Below are 14,036 nucleotides of genomic sequence, written 5' to 3'. Positions count from 1 at the left end.
ATTTTTCAGTAGATTTTCTCTGTAATTTTTTCTCCAATTTTTCACTTTTTTATTCCTTTCCCACTAAATTTTCCCTCTGTATGGCGTAATTTTCAATTCTTAATTTATTACACATTAAATATTTGCTTTTTCTTAATTTGGTCACCAGGTGTTCGCTTTGTTAATTTCTTCTCACTAAATTGTCAGTTTTTCATAATATGTTAACAAGATTTTTTTTTTTTTTAGTTAATCCAATTTCTATTTCATTCTATTTTTTAACAGAGTTTTTCTTTTTAATCACTATATTTTAACTTTTTTCGTTGCTATCCTTATATTTCCTCATTTTACATCTTTACTAGTTAATATTGCGGGGTAATTTTTTCTTCTCTGTAAATTCTCAACATATCTACTTCTAAAGAGTAAATTCTCATTTATTTTTTTTAGTAAATTCTCACGTTTCATTTTTTGCTTCTTAAATTTTCATGTTTTAATTCATGCTTTGAATCGGGTGAATTTTTAATTCAAAAGTTTCCTCTAGAATATAAATTTTATTTCGACCAAGAAGGCCGCTTTTGCAGCGCAGGCCCTATAACATAGGCTTTGTTACGATTTTCTCCTCCTATTCCTCCAGTTTATGTACAGTGTCATATAAACCATTCCTATCCTGCTTTTCTGCTTCTAATCGTTAATTTTTCCAAGTTCCATCAAAATCCAATTCAGGAAAACTTATTCCAGTCATTTTGAAAATTGGTTAGCAAAGGTTCATGGTTTTATTCGATCTCTCTTTGTCTACTATCACTATATACCCAATTAAAAAGATATATTAAAAACTTTCAAATGTTTTTTTAAATAGAATTTGTCAGGGCATGTGTTATGCTGAGCTAAAAATGAGGGCAGGGCTGGGTAAAAAATTCACCAGTGTTTTAGTACTTGAGGAAGAACTCATCGGGTGTTCCTGCTACACCAGACCCAAATTTTTGGATTTATGTTTATAAAAGGAACAATACAAATAAAAACTTCATTGCATGAATAAATATTAGATTAGGATTAGGGAAAGGTCGATATCTATTGGTCAGAGATGGTATATGTTCAGAGAAAATTTTGCCATTTCTAAAATATTGCAAATATATTATTTCAATGATCTGGATACCAGCTCATTCAGTGACCTGGATACCAACACATATTTTTGTTGATTTACCCACCAGCCAGAGTCAAAGTTTAAAATCTACTTGAACCTTTCCTATTCAACTGTTCCCTAAGGCTGAAGTTCAACCTCTTTCGTCCTTCCAGAAAAATTGCAGACAGTTAAAGTGCACATAGCCTATATTTATTTCCCTGGGCAGGTGAGTCAACATCAAAGATGCCTTAATTTTGATTTGATTTTGTGTGAAAATTAAGTTGCAAACCAGAATTTACAATCGAAATAATAAGAGCTTGCAGTCGCAAAAAGCTGTGAGAATCACAGTCCCAACTAATTAATGTTAGAGGTGTAAGTGGTTTTCAATTACCCTCAGAAGTGGATGCAGTCACAAATGGTCAAAGCCGTAATTTCCTAACAACGACAGTTGATGACAGTGGCTAGCAAAAGCAGTAACAAATACTTGCAGTCCCAAGTGATTGCTGTTTAAATCACAAGTGTTTGGTGTTAGAATCACTGCCACGAGTGGTTTCATTCTAAAGTTAGCCAAAGTTACAAGAGATCACAGTCTTTGTCGAAAGTAGTTGTATTTACAAATAGTCACAATTACATATTGCTGTAGTTAAAAGTATTTATAGTTGCAAGTTAAGGCAGTCGTAAGTTGTCACAGTTGCAATATTTCGTAGTTGCTAGAACAAAATGTATGTATTTTTTTTTAATGTCTAGTATTAGGCTAGTTATTCCTAAGGCTCATTCAGATGGTATTTAGATAACATATATGACTGAGATATATATTCTAATTATGCATAGATTAGAAAACAAAACAAAAATTCTTCTGCGCATAAACATCAAATAAATTGCCATGTCTGATTAAAGAGTGTGTCTAAAATAATTTTGAAGAAGGTAGGAATAAGATACGTTGTCTTTTTGTGGTCTCAGTCCTTATTTTGAGGATACAAATAATAGAAACAAAAATATTTGATCGAGTGATGAGCTAAATAGACAATATGACGTGAGTTGGACATATAATAAATAAGTAGCCTTCAAGCTGGGTAGGTAGAAATATTTCATCCCAACCGCAGGCATATTTACCTATTTAAACTACATTTTACCTTTTTTCTTTGATACTGCCTTCTATTTCCCTTTTAAAGTACTCTGTCCGCCGAAATATTTAAAATTCTTTTTCAGGATATGTTTCTTTCCGTGAAGAAGGCCTTGGAACCTGGTTGATTAGAAACCTTTGTAGGGTTTTCAGCTCGAGAGCCTTCGACAAAGATGTATTTACTCTCTTTAAGCTCACAGACGAAGAACTTAAAAGCCAAACAGGACCTAGAAATGAACTGCAAACTTTGGATATCCAAAGTAGGGGCATGAACAAACTTCTTTTTCTTTACCCTGGCATATAAGTGTATTGAAAGGTGATAGTGTTTTGTGTCCAGATAGTCGCTTTTTTTCCTTTTTTTTAAAGACATGACGGACACTGACAGAACATTTTGTGGAATTACAAGACTTTCTACATAGTGTGCATCCTTGGATTGCTTAAAAGGCTAATAGCTAACATAATTAAGTAGATTGATATTTACTTAAAAATGTAGATTGAGGCAGTATTTCACAAAACCATTTATTCCTCGATTTGTCTCTCATTGTCAAAATTATCCTTTCAAGACTACACAAATTGTTCTGTTACTGGACAAAGGGCGTTTTTACTCTGTCATTAAGTTAATAACTATGGCATAGAAAAAACGTGTGCAAACCACAGCACAGTTACACCTGTCCGTAAATTAGCTGAGATTTATTAATGGTCTTGTTCAATGCAAATGTTAGCTTTGCACATGTACTAAAGGAGCAAAATTGGAATGACTGGAGCCTAGTTTGGAAGGGTTATTCCCCACTCCAAAAAATATTGATTGGACTGTTAAAAATGCTGATAGAAACAAAACTAATGTAGATGTCAGCGCAATAATGAATCACGTGCATAATTTCGTAAGTTGAATCATCTTCAACCTTTAACTTTCATTTATAAGACCGAACAGTTGGAGTGACAATTTAATTCATGCTTTTACGTTATTTCAAAATAAAGAAATTCCGACCAGCAATTTACACAGATACAAAGCGAAAAATGTTCTCAGAAGTAGATCAATATTGAAAAAAGCTCTCTAGTCGTGCTATTTAGTATATTTCCTAATTTTCTTGTGGATCATCAAGATCGGTAAGGATAAAGGGTACTTGTTCATTATTCACCGGTTTGTTTGTCTACAATCAGTTATAATTAGCTTAGTCTGAGTGAGAAAAAATACGATGTAGGTTAATTATAATTAAATATCTAAAACACAGATATACATGTGGTTAGGGGTTAGATTAGGTTATGTTAGGTGTTTAATAAGATGATTTCTTCGCGGCCTGCTTTCCATAATTTTTTTTTACAATTTTTTTCTAAAGTATTATATTTTCATCATATATTAGTATATTTCATCAGGATTAACCTAATGTCTCTGCTTGGATATGTTCTGGACAAGCACCAGAAAAGAGATTTGATTAACTTTATTAGAAGCAGTTAATAAATTTCTTACTTTAATTCCGCTATACTAGTAACAGTAAAATTGAGATATCTGTGCCTGTTCCTCAAGTTTTAGGTTAGCTGTAATGCAATAAAGCACGTTTTTATTTTGATTATTTTCTGCTAGACTTACGTCAGTGTACCTTTTATCAAATTCATCGTAAAGGTAGAAAACTATTGTTTCGGCTTCCATTTCTTTTAAGTTAAAAGAACCTTAAGCCCTAAATCTTCTCTCCGATTGATCAATCAGAAGAAAACTACCCTTGAAACAATAACATAGATGAACTTACTAAAATTACAGTGGGAAACAATATAGCCCCTATGGTATGGGATGATTCTGTATTATCTACAAGGACGGCCAGACCGGAGCTCGGGATAGCTGAATAGGTTAGAAAAAAATCCTGTATAAATACTATAAAGATATTCCAGAACAATAAATAGTGCATAAGGCATTAACAACTGTAGACAGTTTAGTTACCAACTTGTCTTTACAGGTACTGGTTGCATACCAGTAACCCAATCTTAGGGTAGCTGTTATCAAGTCCCTTGCCCTATTTTGTAAAGTAGGGATCAGTTCACCCAGAAACATAGCATTAAATTTAATAGAGAACAAAACATAAAAAACTTTGAAGGTCCTAATAGTCCTTATAAATTCTAGAAGACTCTTTCACAAAAGTTCTTTCAAAAGATTTGCAATATTTTCATTCAAAATAAGAATAAAATCTATCATGGAATAACTCAAATACTACTAATTTACATGGATTATAGTTCAATTGTTATTCTTTTCGGCTATTAATTATTTCAAACTCATGCCATCTATTTGGCTTTCAAATATCTATGATCTGAATTGTCAATTTAAGCCTTCTTTTTCTAATCTTCAGTATATGAGACTTATTAACGTAGACACGTAAGTTTAATTTTGAATTGTTTGACATTAAACGGAATTTTTTGAACTTAGGGATAAGACAAAGATTTTTATTTCTCCGGAAAGAAAATTTGTCGGTTTGTGTGTGAAGTCCAGAAGAGAGAGGACAATACCGGAAAATAACTATAGTAGTTTATTAGCCAAACAATGAGACCAATGTTGTTTAATACCTACTTTATTTTTGGTTTTTATATTTTCTGTTTTCTTAGCTTGTGTTATGCATATGGGATTGTAGATTTTAAAATAGAACTATATATTTGTATGAAAATTTATTTTTTCCTTTTCTTGTGAGATTCATTGTGTCAGGAAGAATACTAATAAGTCATTAGGTTAAAGCAAATCTCTCCGCTTATAGAAGAACTTATTTTCTCCTTTTTTGTAATACTTGGAGTGCCAGGAACAACAATTGCACACCAAAAAATGTTTTTAAAAACATGAATTATGCAAAATAGTAAAACAGAAACTGCATGACAGTAACAAAATGGCACAACCAGTAATTGACTCATTTTGAAACAAACCGTTTCATTTTGTTTTTTTACAAATTCCCAAATGCTGCAAGGACTTTGAGTAGTGACACAACTAAGGGGAACAATTAGGAATGCTGTCTCTGGTTGTATCCTCTGAAAGAACACCAAACTGAGTTTTTTACTTACTTACATTGTGGTAGCTGTGTGGGAGGAAATTGTTATTGTCACCGGACACTAAAAATCCTAACTACGTCTTTTCGTGAAGGAGGGGGACGACACAGGAGCAGGACCAGATTTATAAAGTTTTAATTTGTCTAGGCCCAGGCGTTTTTGCAAGACTTTTGGGGAAAACCCCGGAGATTCAGGGATAGTGGTAGCAATCAACAGAACCCAACTGGTGGGCCAAAAGTAATGAAAGAGAAAAGTGATATTTAACTCTCGGCTGCATTTCTTGGGAAACATGTGACAGCTTATGAGCGGCCACAGTATTTATGCGTTGGTTTAAAATCACTTTTCTGTGAATAGGTAGCGAGGTGGCAAAGTGCATCTGGCACTTTGACGATAAATCACAGCAGTTTAGTTTTTGTTAAGAAAAAAAAATCAGTCAATGATAATTTATCGCAGCTTCCTGGCAATATATCAGTGTTTGTAGAACCATAATTACGCATCTTATTATGGTGGCTTTTAGGGGGAGTATGTGGGAGGGGTTCTTGTAAACCAGCTGTTATGGGTTTTGTTCCATGGCTATTAGAATAATGGCATTTTATGCTACCAAGCATTTCGTTTAGGCAGTGGCACCAAAAGTGTCGTTCTTAGTGTCATATGGTACTTACGGACGGTAGAACTGATAAAAACCACGTGGATATGAGCAATAGCTTTCAAATGAGCCATAAATATCACTTACAAAAAGTTCTGGTAGCCGACTAGCCCCAAGCTTCTCCACTTGTGACATGGCACTAAAAGTGTCAGTAATAGTGCCATTTAGTACTTGCAGATGGTGAAATTTATAGGACGAATGTAGATATTTGCAATGGATTTCATATGAGCTATTTAAAAACCTGTGTACAATATTTTGGTAGCCAACTAGCCCTACTCCTTGAGAAATCGCACAAAAATAAAATTTCTTAGTACCATATACTACATGCAGGTGGTAGAATTTATATAAAAAAAAGCAAGCAGATACAAGAAATAGCTTTTAAAATAGCCATTAAACATCTCTCTATGATATTGTTTTGACCCGCTAGTCAAGGAAAAGAAGAGCCAAGAGCTCTAATGGCACTTATGACGAGACCTAAAATTAGACTCGGTACTACAGTTATCGATTTTATCATCCTAGCGCGTCAAGAAGCACTGAACTCGCCGAAGCATGAGAAATCCCTCCAAATCCCCCAAAGAGATCTGATCCGGTCCGCTAATGTCAATCACGTATCTAGAACTTGTGCTTATTTTTCCCATTAAGTTTTATCCCGATCTCTCCACTTTAAGCGTTTTCCAAGATTTCCTGTTTCCAAGATTTCCGTTTCCCCCTCAAACCCCTATGTCCCCGGATCCAATCCGAATCAAAAATGTTGCATCTGAGACATAAGTTTTTTTTCTATATATTAAGTTTCATTAAGATCCGATTACCCATTCGTAAGATAAACATACCTCAATTTTCACCATTTCCCCTCCTCCCAGCCCCCCTTAAATGTTAGAAACGGGGAAACGGTCAATTTGTGCGGGTGTCTGACACACCTAACAATTTTCATCGTCCTAGCATATAAAGTAGCACCGAACTCGCCAAAGCACTGGAAATCCCCACAACTCCCCCAAAGAGAGCAGACCCGGTCCGGTTATGTCAATCACGTATCTAGGACTTGTTTTTATTCTTCCCACAAAGTTTCGTCCCATCTTTCCACTCAAAGCGTTTTCCAAGATTTCCTGTCTCCCCCTCCAGCTCCCTCTAATATCAGCAGATCCGGTGGGGATTTAGAATTAAAGCTCTGAAGTACGAGGTATTTCTAAATATCAAATTTCACTAAAATCTGATCTCCTGTTCGTAAGTTAAAAATACATCATTTTTGCTAATTTTTCCGAATCACCGAATTATGTCCCCTCCTCCCCCTCTAATTTCCTAAAGAGAGTGGATCTGGTCCAGCTATGTCTGTCACGTATCTAGAACATGTGCTTATTCTTCCCACCAAGTTTCAAACCGCTCTCTCCACTCTAAGCGTTTCCAAAATTTCTGGTTTCCCCCTCCAACCCCCCAATGGCACCAATCCAGTAGGAATTTGAAATTAAAACTCCGAGTTACGAGGTTCTTCTAATTGTCAAATTTCATTAAGATCTGATCGCCTATTCGTAAGTTAAAAATACCTCTTTTTTCTTTTTTTTCCGAACTACCCCCCCAGATCCCACGATGAGAGCGGATCCGTTCTGGTTATTTCGATCACGTATTTAGGACTTGTGCTTATTCTTCCCACCAGGTTTTATCCCGATCTCTCCACTCTAAGCCTTTTCCAAGATTTCTGGTTTCCCCCTCCAACTCCCCCAATGTCACCAAATCCGGTCCCAATTTATAATAAGAGCTCTGAGACAGGAGGTCCTTCTATATATCAAATTTCATTAAGATCCGATCATCCGTTCGCAAGTTAAAATACCTTAATTTTTCTAATTTTTCCGGATTAACCAAATTAACCCCTTGCCCCAAACTCCACCAAAGAGAGAGAATCCATTCCGGTTATGTCAATCACGTATCTAGGATTTGTGCTTATTCTTCCACAAAATTTTATCCTGATCCCTCCACTTTAAGGATTTTCTAAGATTATGGTATACCCCCAACTCCCTCCAATGTCACTAGATCCGATCAGAATTTTAGATAATAGATCTGAGACACAAGATCCTTCTAAATATCAAATTTAATTAAGATGAGATCACCCGTTCGCAAGTTAAAAATACCTAAATTTTTCTATTTTTTCCGAATTAATCGTCCCTCCTCCTCCCCCCTAGATGGTCAAAACGGGGAAGCAACTATTTCTAATTTAATCTGATCCGGTCTCTGATACACCTGTCAACTTTTTTTATCCTAGCTCATCTGGAAGTGCCCGAACTAGCTAAACCGGGACCGACAGATCGACAGACAAACCGACAGACAGAAATTGCGATCGCTATATGTCACTTGGTAAATACCAAGGGGCATAAAAAGAAAAAAACTGGAGACGTATCAGTACTAACCATGCAAAAAAGTGATTCTTCTTTGTGTTTAAAAGTAAGGGACTCTAATTCCTCTGAACAAAGTTTTCAACCAGGATGACTCCTATGTTGCACTTTCCATTTTGATCTCACGCCATTTCTAAAAGGTTCCAGTTTTTTCGAAATTGCCATAAGCCTCTTTTTGCAATGAACTTTTAGTTTTAGGCTTAATCGAAATAATAGTTACCACTCTTGAATCAGTGTCCGATGATTATTTTTTCTCACTGAGCAGTTTTTTTTCAAAACCCTTTTTTGAATTTTGGTTAGTATTAGCTTTAGTTTGCTCTGTACTAGGTTGCAGCTGCTGCTGACAAATTTTTTGGTTCTTCTTCAATTTTTACTTACCAATATGTTTCCTCGTAAACCTTATTACCCTTACATTAAAAAAAAAATAAAGGCAGCGTTAGAATATTAAAGCAGATATAGCTCTAATGAAAACTAAAGATTTCTTCTTGGTTTTCTTTTAGAATTTTTCAACGCAATAATTCACTTTTTTCCTTACTCATTTGCTGATTTTAACTTACTTTTCCGATTTTCATCAGAACCAAAGCGTGTTTGATGATCTCCTTTTTATGATCTTTAGTAAAACCTCATTTCTTAGGCTTATACAGTGGTAGAGTGAGAATGGGCTTATAAAAATGAAGAAAAATTATTTCTGACAGCCATATGCTTGGTAAGATGAAAGTCATGACACGTGTAGTTTTGTTTATATCTAGTAAAGGAAAATTGAATCTAGTAAGCTCTTTAGTCAGAGTTTAGTAAAAAGTGCAACGTTCCCGGAGAGTTGCTACCGTCTTAGATAAATCCATAAAAAAATATATTTAACCCTTTGTCAGAGATTTCGTAGGATAACATGGATCTCTTTCTCTTAAACAGCAGAAAAAACATTGAGTTCATTCTATTTCGACTAAAGAAACGTTCAGTCGTCATTGACAAAATCTTTACCCGAATCTTTCAGGGAAAACTTGACTTTAAAAACTTACTTTTTGTAACTTGTCTTTAAAAACTTACTTTTTGTAACTTGTCTTTTACTCCCCCATTTACAAAAGTAATCACGGTCAAATTTTGGAACAGCCAAAAATTTAAAAATTTACCTCCAAGAAATTTTTATTTCTGGTTTCCTGGATAGAGAGGCCAGAACAAAAAGGGACCCCTTGGGTACCAGTTTTAGTACCACATTTCAGAGCTTTCATTTGGTAGGTGCTTTTCTTTTTAACCTCTGCCATAACCCAGTCATTTAGTCATTTTTCAAGTGTATCCATTCAAAAAAAATCAAACTATCAAGTGGAGAATGGTGCCCTGTGGCCCATTTACCCTATCCTGCATAAGTCCCTGGCACCAGACTATAGTTGAATCTCTTCTTTATTTATTAATTTATCCTGGTTATCTATTACAGGAGGTTATTTTAAAGTTGGCTCCCAAGGCGAACTTTAGCAATTATTGTCTTTTAAAGAGCTATTCAAACTACTAAAATAGCACAAATAATGTTTAATACACATAAGTACATTAATTGTAATTATTTCTCAGAGAAAAAGAGAGAAAAAGAAGGAGAAGGAAAAAGTGTCAACAATAGAAAGTAAAAATGAGCAAATATGCAGTTACGAGAGGTTTTGCTCGATTTTTTTTACCTATACTACACTAGTCATTCCTTACTTTTTTATTCTGTAAATGCAGCTTAAAAGTTGCTAGTGCAAATTAAAATATTTAAACATTCTAGACATCCAACAAATATTTAGACATACTAACATATGTGGTAGACAGTTTAAGGAGTCAGGACAAGCTAATAAGACATCAAGAAATTTGTCAGGGGGAAAACCATAAAATACTGCAGACTGCAAACACCTGATAGCTTGCTGTTACTGATAGCATGAGCCATCTCATGCTGTTTCTTTTGAACTTGGGAGAAGCAAAATCAGCTGGAAATCGGGGAGTATAAAAAAAGGTTTAAAAGTTGAACCATTTGTGTGTGACCCCTCAGTGAGAGTTACTTTGTATATTCTTCAGTTTCCTTACACAAGGTCCATATTCTGAGCAAGCAGTATCAGTTACTTAAAGCATGGATTCACAAGCTTTTCGACCCAGTCTTTTTGATAAAATAAAAAACACACGCCATAACTAGTGCGGGTTAGTCTTTTTAGGGTTGATTGCATAAGTACAGAGCCAAATTTACCCTGCCACATGAAAAACTTGTAATCATTGGCCTATTCAGTGTTCAGCAGGCTCAATCTATCCAGATGAGTTGTTTTAATCATTCCCCAGAGTTTTGTCCAGGATTGGGAAAGCATATAGCACACCACAGCCTGACGTTAAAAACTTAAAAAAAAAAGAATCACTTTACCATTTTATGTAGACACCGTTGTGCAGTTTTCGAAGTTTCTAGATGACATTGAGACAGAACATGATTGATTAAATGCATAGCTTCATATATAATTACATAAAAAAACTAGTTTTTCTAACTGAAAGTAAGGAGCGACATTAAAACTTAAAACGAACAGAAATTACTCCGTATATGAAATGGGTTGTCCCCTCCGCAATCCCTCGCTCTTTACGCTAAAGTTGGACTATCTGCCACAATTCTACTTTTTAAAACAATTAAAAGATTTAGCGTAAAGAGCGAGGGATTGCAGAGGGGACAACCCATTTCATATACGGAGTAATTTCTGTTCGTTTTAAGTTTTAATGTCGCTCCTTACTTTCAGTTAGAAAAACTAGTTTTTTTATATAATTTCTGAAAGTTTTTGAATTAATACATGTTTGATTTTGGCTCTCCACACATAAATTATTAAAATTAAATTTACATTTTAATTCCTTTTTTGGCTAAATGGCTTTATCTTAGTTCTGATCAGACGATTTTGAGAAATAAGGGATGGGGAAGGAGGCCTAGTTGCCATGCAATTTTTCGGTTACTCAAAAAGGCAACTATAATTCTTTTATTAGTAAAAAATATACGTAACTTAAGAATTAACTTACGCAATAAACTTTTATATTCTTAAATTTTTATTATGTATATGAGGGGGTTTGTACCCTCGTTAATACCTCGCTCTTTACACTAAATCGTTAGTTTTGTGCCGATTCTTTAAGAATGACCCCTGAATCAGAAAGGCCGTAGAATAAATAGTTGAAATTACTAAAAATACTATAGCATAAAGAGCGAGGTATTTATCTCCTCCTGAATACCTCGCTCTTTATGCTAAAGTATTTTTAGAACCCCTCATATGCGTAATAATCTCTGTTAATTTTAAGTTTCAATGCTACTCCTTGCTTTCAATGGAAAAAACTTTTCCATGTTTATTTTTTCATTGTTTTTTTTTTATAGTAATTTTAGAAAATCCTGCGCCCTTTTCATTGAATTTCTGTTCCCCCATGACATATTTCTCCAGGGAAAGATCCTTCCACATAGCCCCCTCTCCGCAACCCCACCCCCAAAACCAAAAAAATCCCCTGAAAACGACTGTACACTTCCCAATAACCATTATTATATGTAAACACTCGTCGAAGTTTGTAACTTGCAGCCCCTCCCCCAGGGACTGTGGGGGAGTAAGTCATTCCCAAAGACATAGTCATTATGGTTTTTGACTATGCGGAACAAAATGGCTATCTCAAAATTTTGATCTGTTGACTTTGGAGAAAAATGAGCGAGGGAGGGGGCCTAGCTGCCCTCCAATTTTTTGGTCACTTAAAAAGGGCACTAGAACTTTTTATTTCCGTTAGAATGAGCCCTCTTGCAACATTTTAGGATCACTTGGTCGACACGATGACCCCTGGGAAAAAAAAACAAAAAAAAACAAATAAACACGCACCCGTGATTTGTCTTCTGGCAAAAAATACGAAATTCCATATTTTTGTAGATAGGAGTTTGAAAATTTTGCTATAGGGTTCTCTGATACGCCGAATGCGATGGTGTGACTTTCGTTAAGAATGTGTGACTTTTAGGGGGGGTTTTCCCCTATTTTCTAAAATAAGACAAATTTTCTCAGGCTCGTAACTTTTGATGACAAAGACCAAATTTGATGAAACTTATATATTTAAAATCAGCATGAAAATCCGATTCTTTTGATGTATATTTTAGCATCAAAATTCTATTATTTAGAGTTTCGTTTACTATTGAGCCGGGTCGCTCCTTACTACAGTTCGTTACCACGAACTGTTTGAAAAAAAATAATTCGGTATTTCGGGGCTTCTGACATTATTACTCCTTTGCGGAAGTTAGGCTCAAAATTCGAAAAGGATTATATTTTTTCTCTGGGCCCCTTCCACCTCTTAGTTCGTTTATTTTCCCGTTAGTTTTCACCTGTTTTCGCTTTATAGTTGTGTTATCTCTTAGCAGTTCTTTCGTTAGTTGAGTTATGGTTGTGGTATATATGTTTTATCGCTCGTATAGTAGTGTTTTTTTTTAAATTATACTCCATAATAGAGAGGCTCCAAACACCCAGCATTGTATATTAAGCTCTGAATTTGACGTTTTTTTCTAACGTGACCAGATTCGTTCTGCGCCGTGCGCCCTTTTCATTGAATTTTTCTTCCCCCATGACATATTTTTCCAAGGAAAGATCCTCCCACATAGCCCCCTCCCCTCAACCCTACCCCCAAAACCCAAAAAATCCCCCTGAAAACGTCTGTACACTTCCCAATAACCATTATTATATGTAAACACTGGTCAAAGTTTGTAACTTGCAGCCCCTCCCCCAGGGACTGTGGGGGAGTAAGTCATCCCAAAAGACATAGTTATCATGATTTTCGACTATGCTGAATAAAATGGCTATCTCAAAATTTTGATCCGTTGACTTTGGGAAAAAAATGAGCGTGGGAGGGGGCCTAGATGCCCTCCAATTTTTTTGGTCACTTAAAAAGGGCACTAGAAATTTTCATTTCCGTTAGAATGAGCCCTCTTACGACATTATAGGACCACTAGGTCAATACGATGACCCCTGGGGAAACGAAAAAAAAAAACAAAAAAAAAAAACAAACAAATAAACACGCACCCGTGATTTGTCTTCTCGCAAAAAATACAAAATTCCACATTTTTGTAGATAGGAGCTTGAAACTTCTACAGTAGGGTTCTCTGATACGCTGAATCTGATGGTGTCATTTTCGTTAAGATCCTACGACTTTTAGGGGATGTTTCCCCCTATTTTCCTAAATAAGGCAAATTTTCTCAGGCTCGTAACTTTTGATGGGTAAGACTAAACTTGATGAAACTTATATATTTAAAATCAGCATTAAAATGCAATTCTTTTGATGTAGCTACTGATGTCAAAATTCAATTTTTTAGAGTTTTTGTTACTATTGAGCCGGATCGCTCCTTACTACAGTTCGTTACCACGAACTGTTTGATAACTAAAATCAGTTGTCCACAATCCTGTATTAAACATAAGTTATTCTCTTATAATAAACCTTTATATAAAAAGTATAAGAGGAGAGTTTATAAGAATCATGATGTTTTTTAGTTGTATTTAAGAAATCTAACTATAGCAAAAAGCAGTGTTTAAAAAGCTGGCTTAGTTTTCTACTCCATTTAGGCACTTACCATACTCAATTGGAAATCCCAAACAGCTCAGTGCTTCCACTTTTTATTCTGGAAATCAGTAACGACTCCAAAAAAGTCGGGAGATTACCGGGAGGTTGGTTTTTTTTTAAGTCAGGGGAAAAATTAGTAGGTTTTAAACAGCTGTTTTGTCTCCATTACCAGCTGTATGGGTGGTAAAAATGTCAGTAATAGAGAAACAGAACAAAGTAGAA

The 14,036-nt window shown here is 35.2% G+C and overlaps 1 protein-coding gene across 2 annotated transcripts in view; it reads left to right on the top strand.

Annotated features, from left to right (window-relative positions):
• Positions 1-4,250, top strand: part of LOC136043321 (uncharacterized) — a 71,067-nt gene extending 66,817 nt beyond the window's left edge. For both annotated transcript variants that reach the window (XM_065728252.1, XM_065728247.1), the window contains exon 11: positions 2,306-4,250. In XM_065728252.1, the coding sequence (XP_065584324.1) occupies positions 2,306-2,523 (218 nt within the window). In that variant the 3' untranslated portion in view covers positions 2,524-4,250. The remainder of the gene's footprint in view (positions 1-2,305) is intronic.
• Positions 4,251-14,036: the final 9,786 nt, after the last annotated feature.

This window comes from Artemia franciscana, chromosome 2 (genome assembly GCF_032884065.1).
Source record: "Artemia franciscana chromosome 2, ASM3288406v1, whole genome shotgun sequence".
Lineage (NCBI taxonomy): Eukaryota > Metazoa > Arthropoda > Branchiopoda > Anostraca > Artemiidae > Artemia > Artemia franciscana.
Note: the sequence above shows the minus strand (reverse complement) of the source record. Positions and strands in the feature narration are given on the sequence as shown.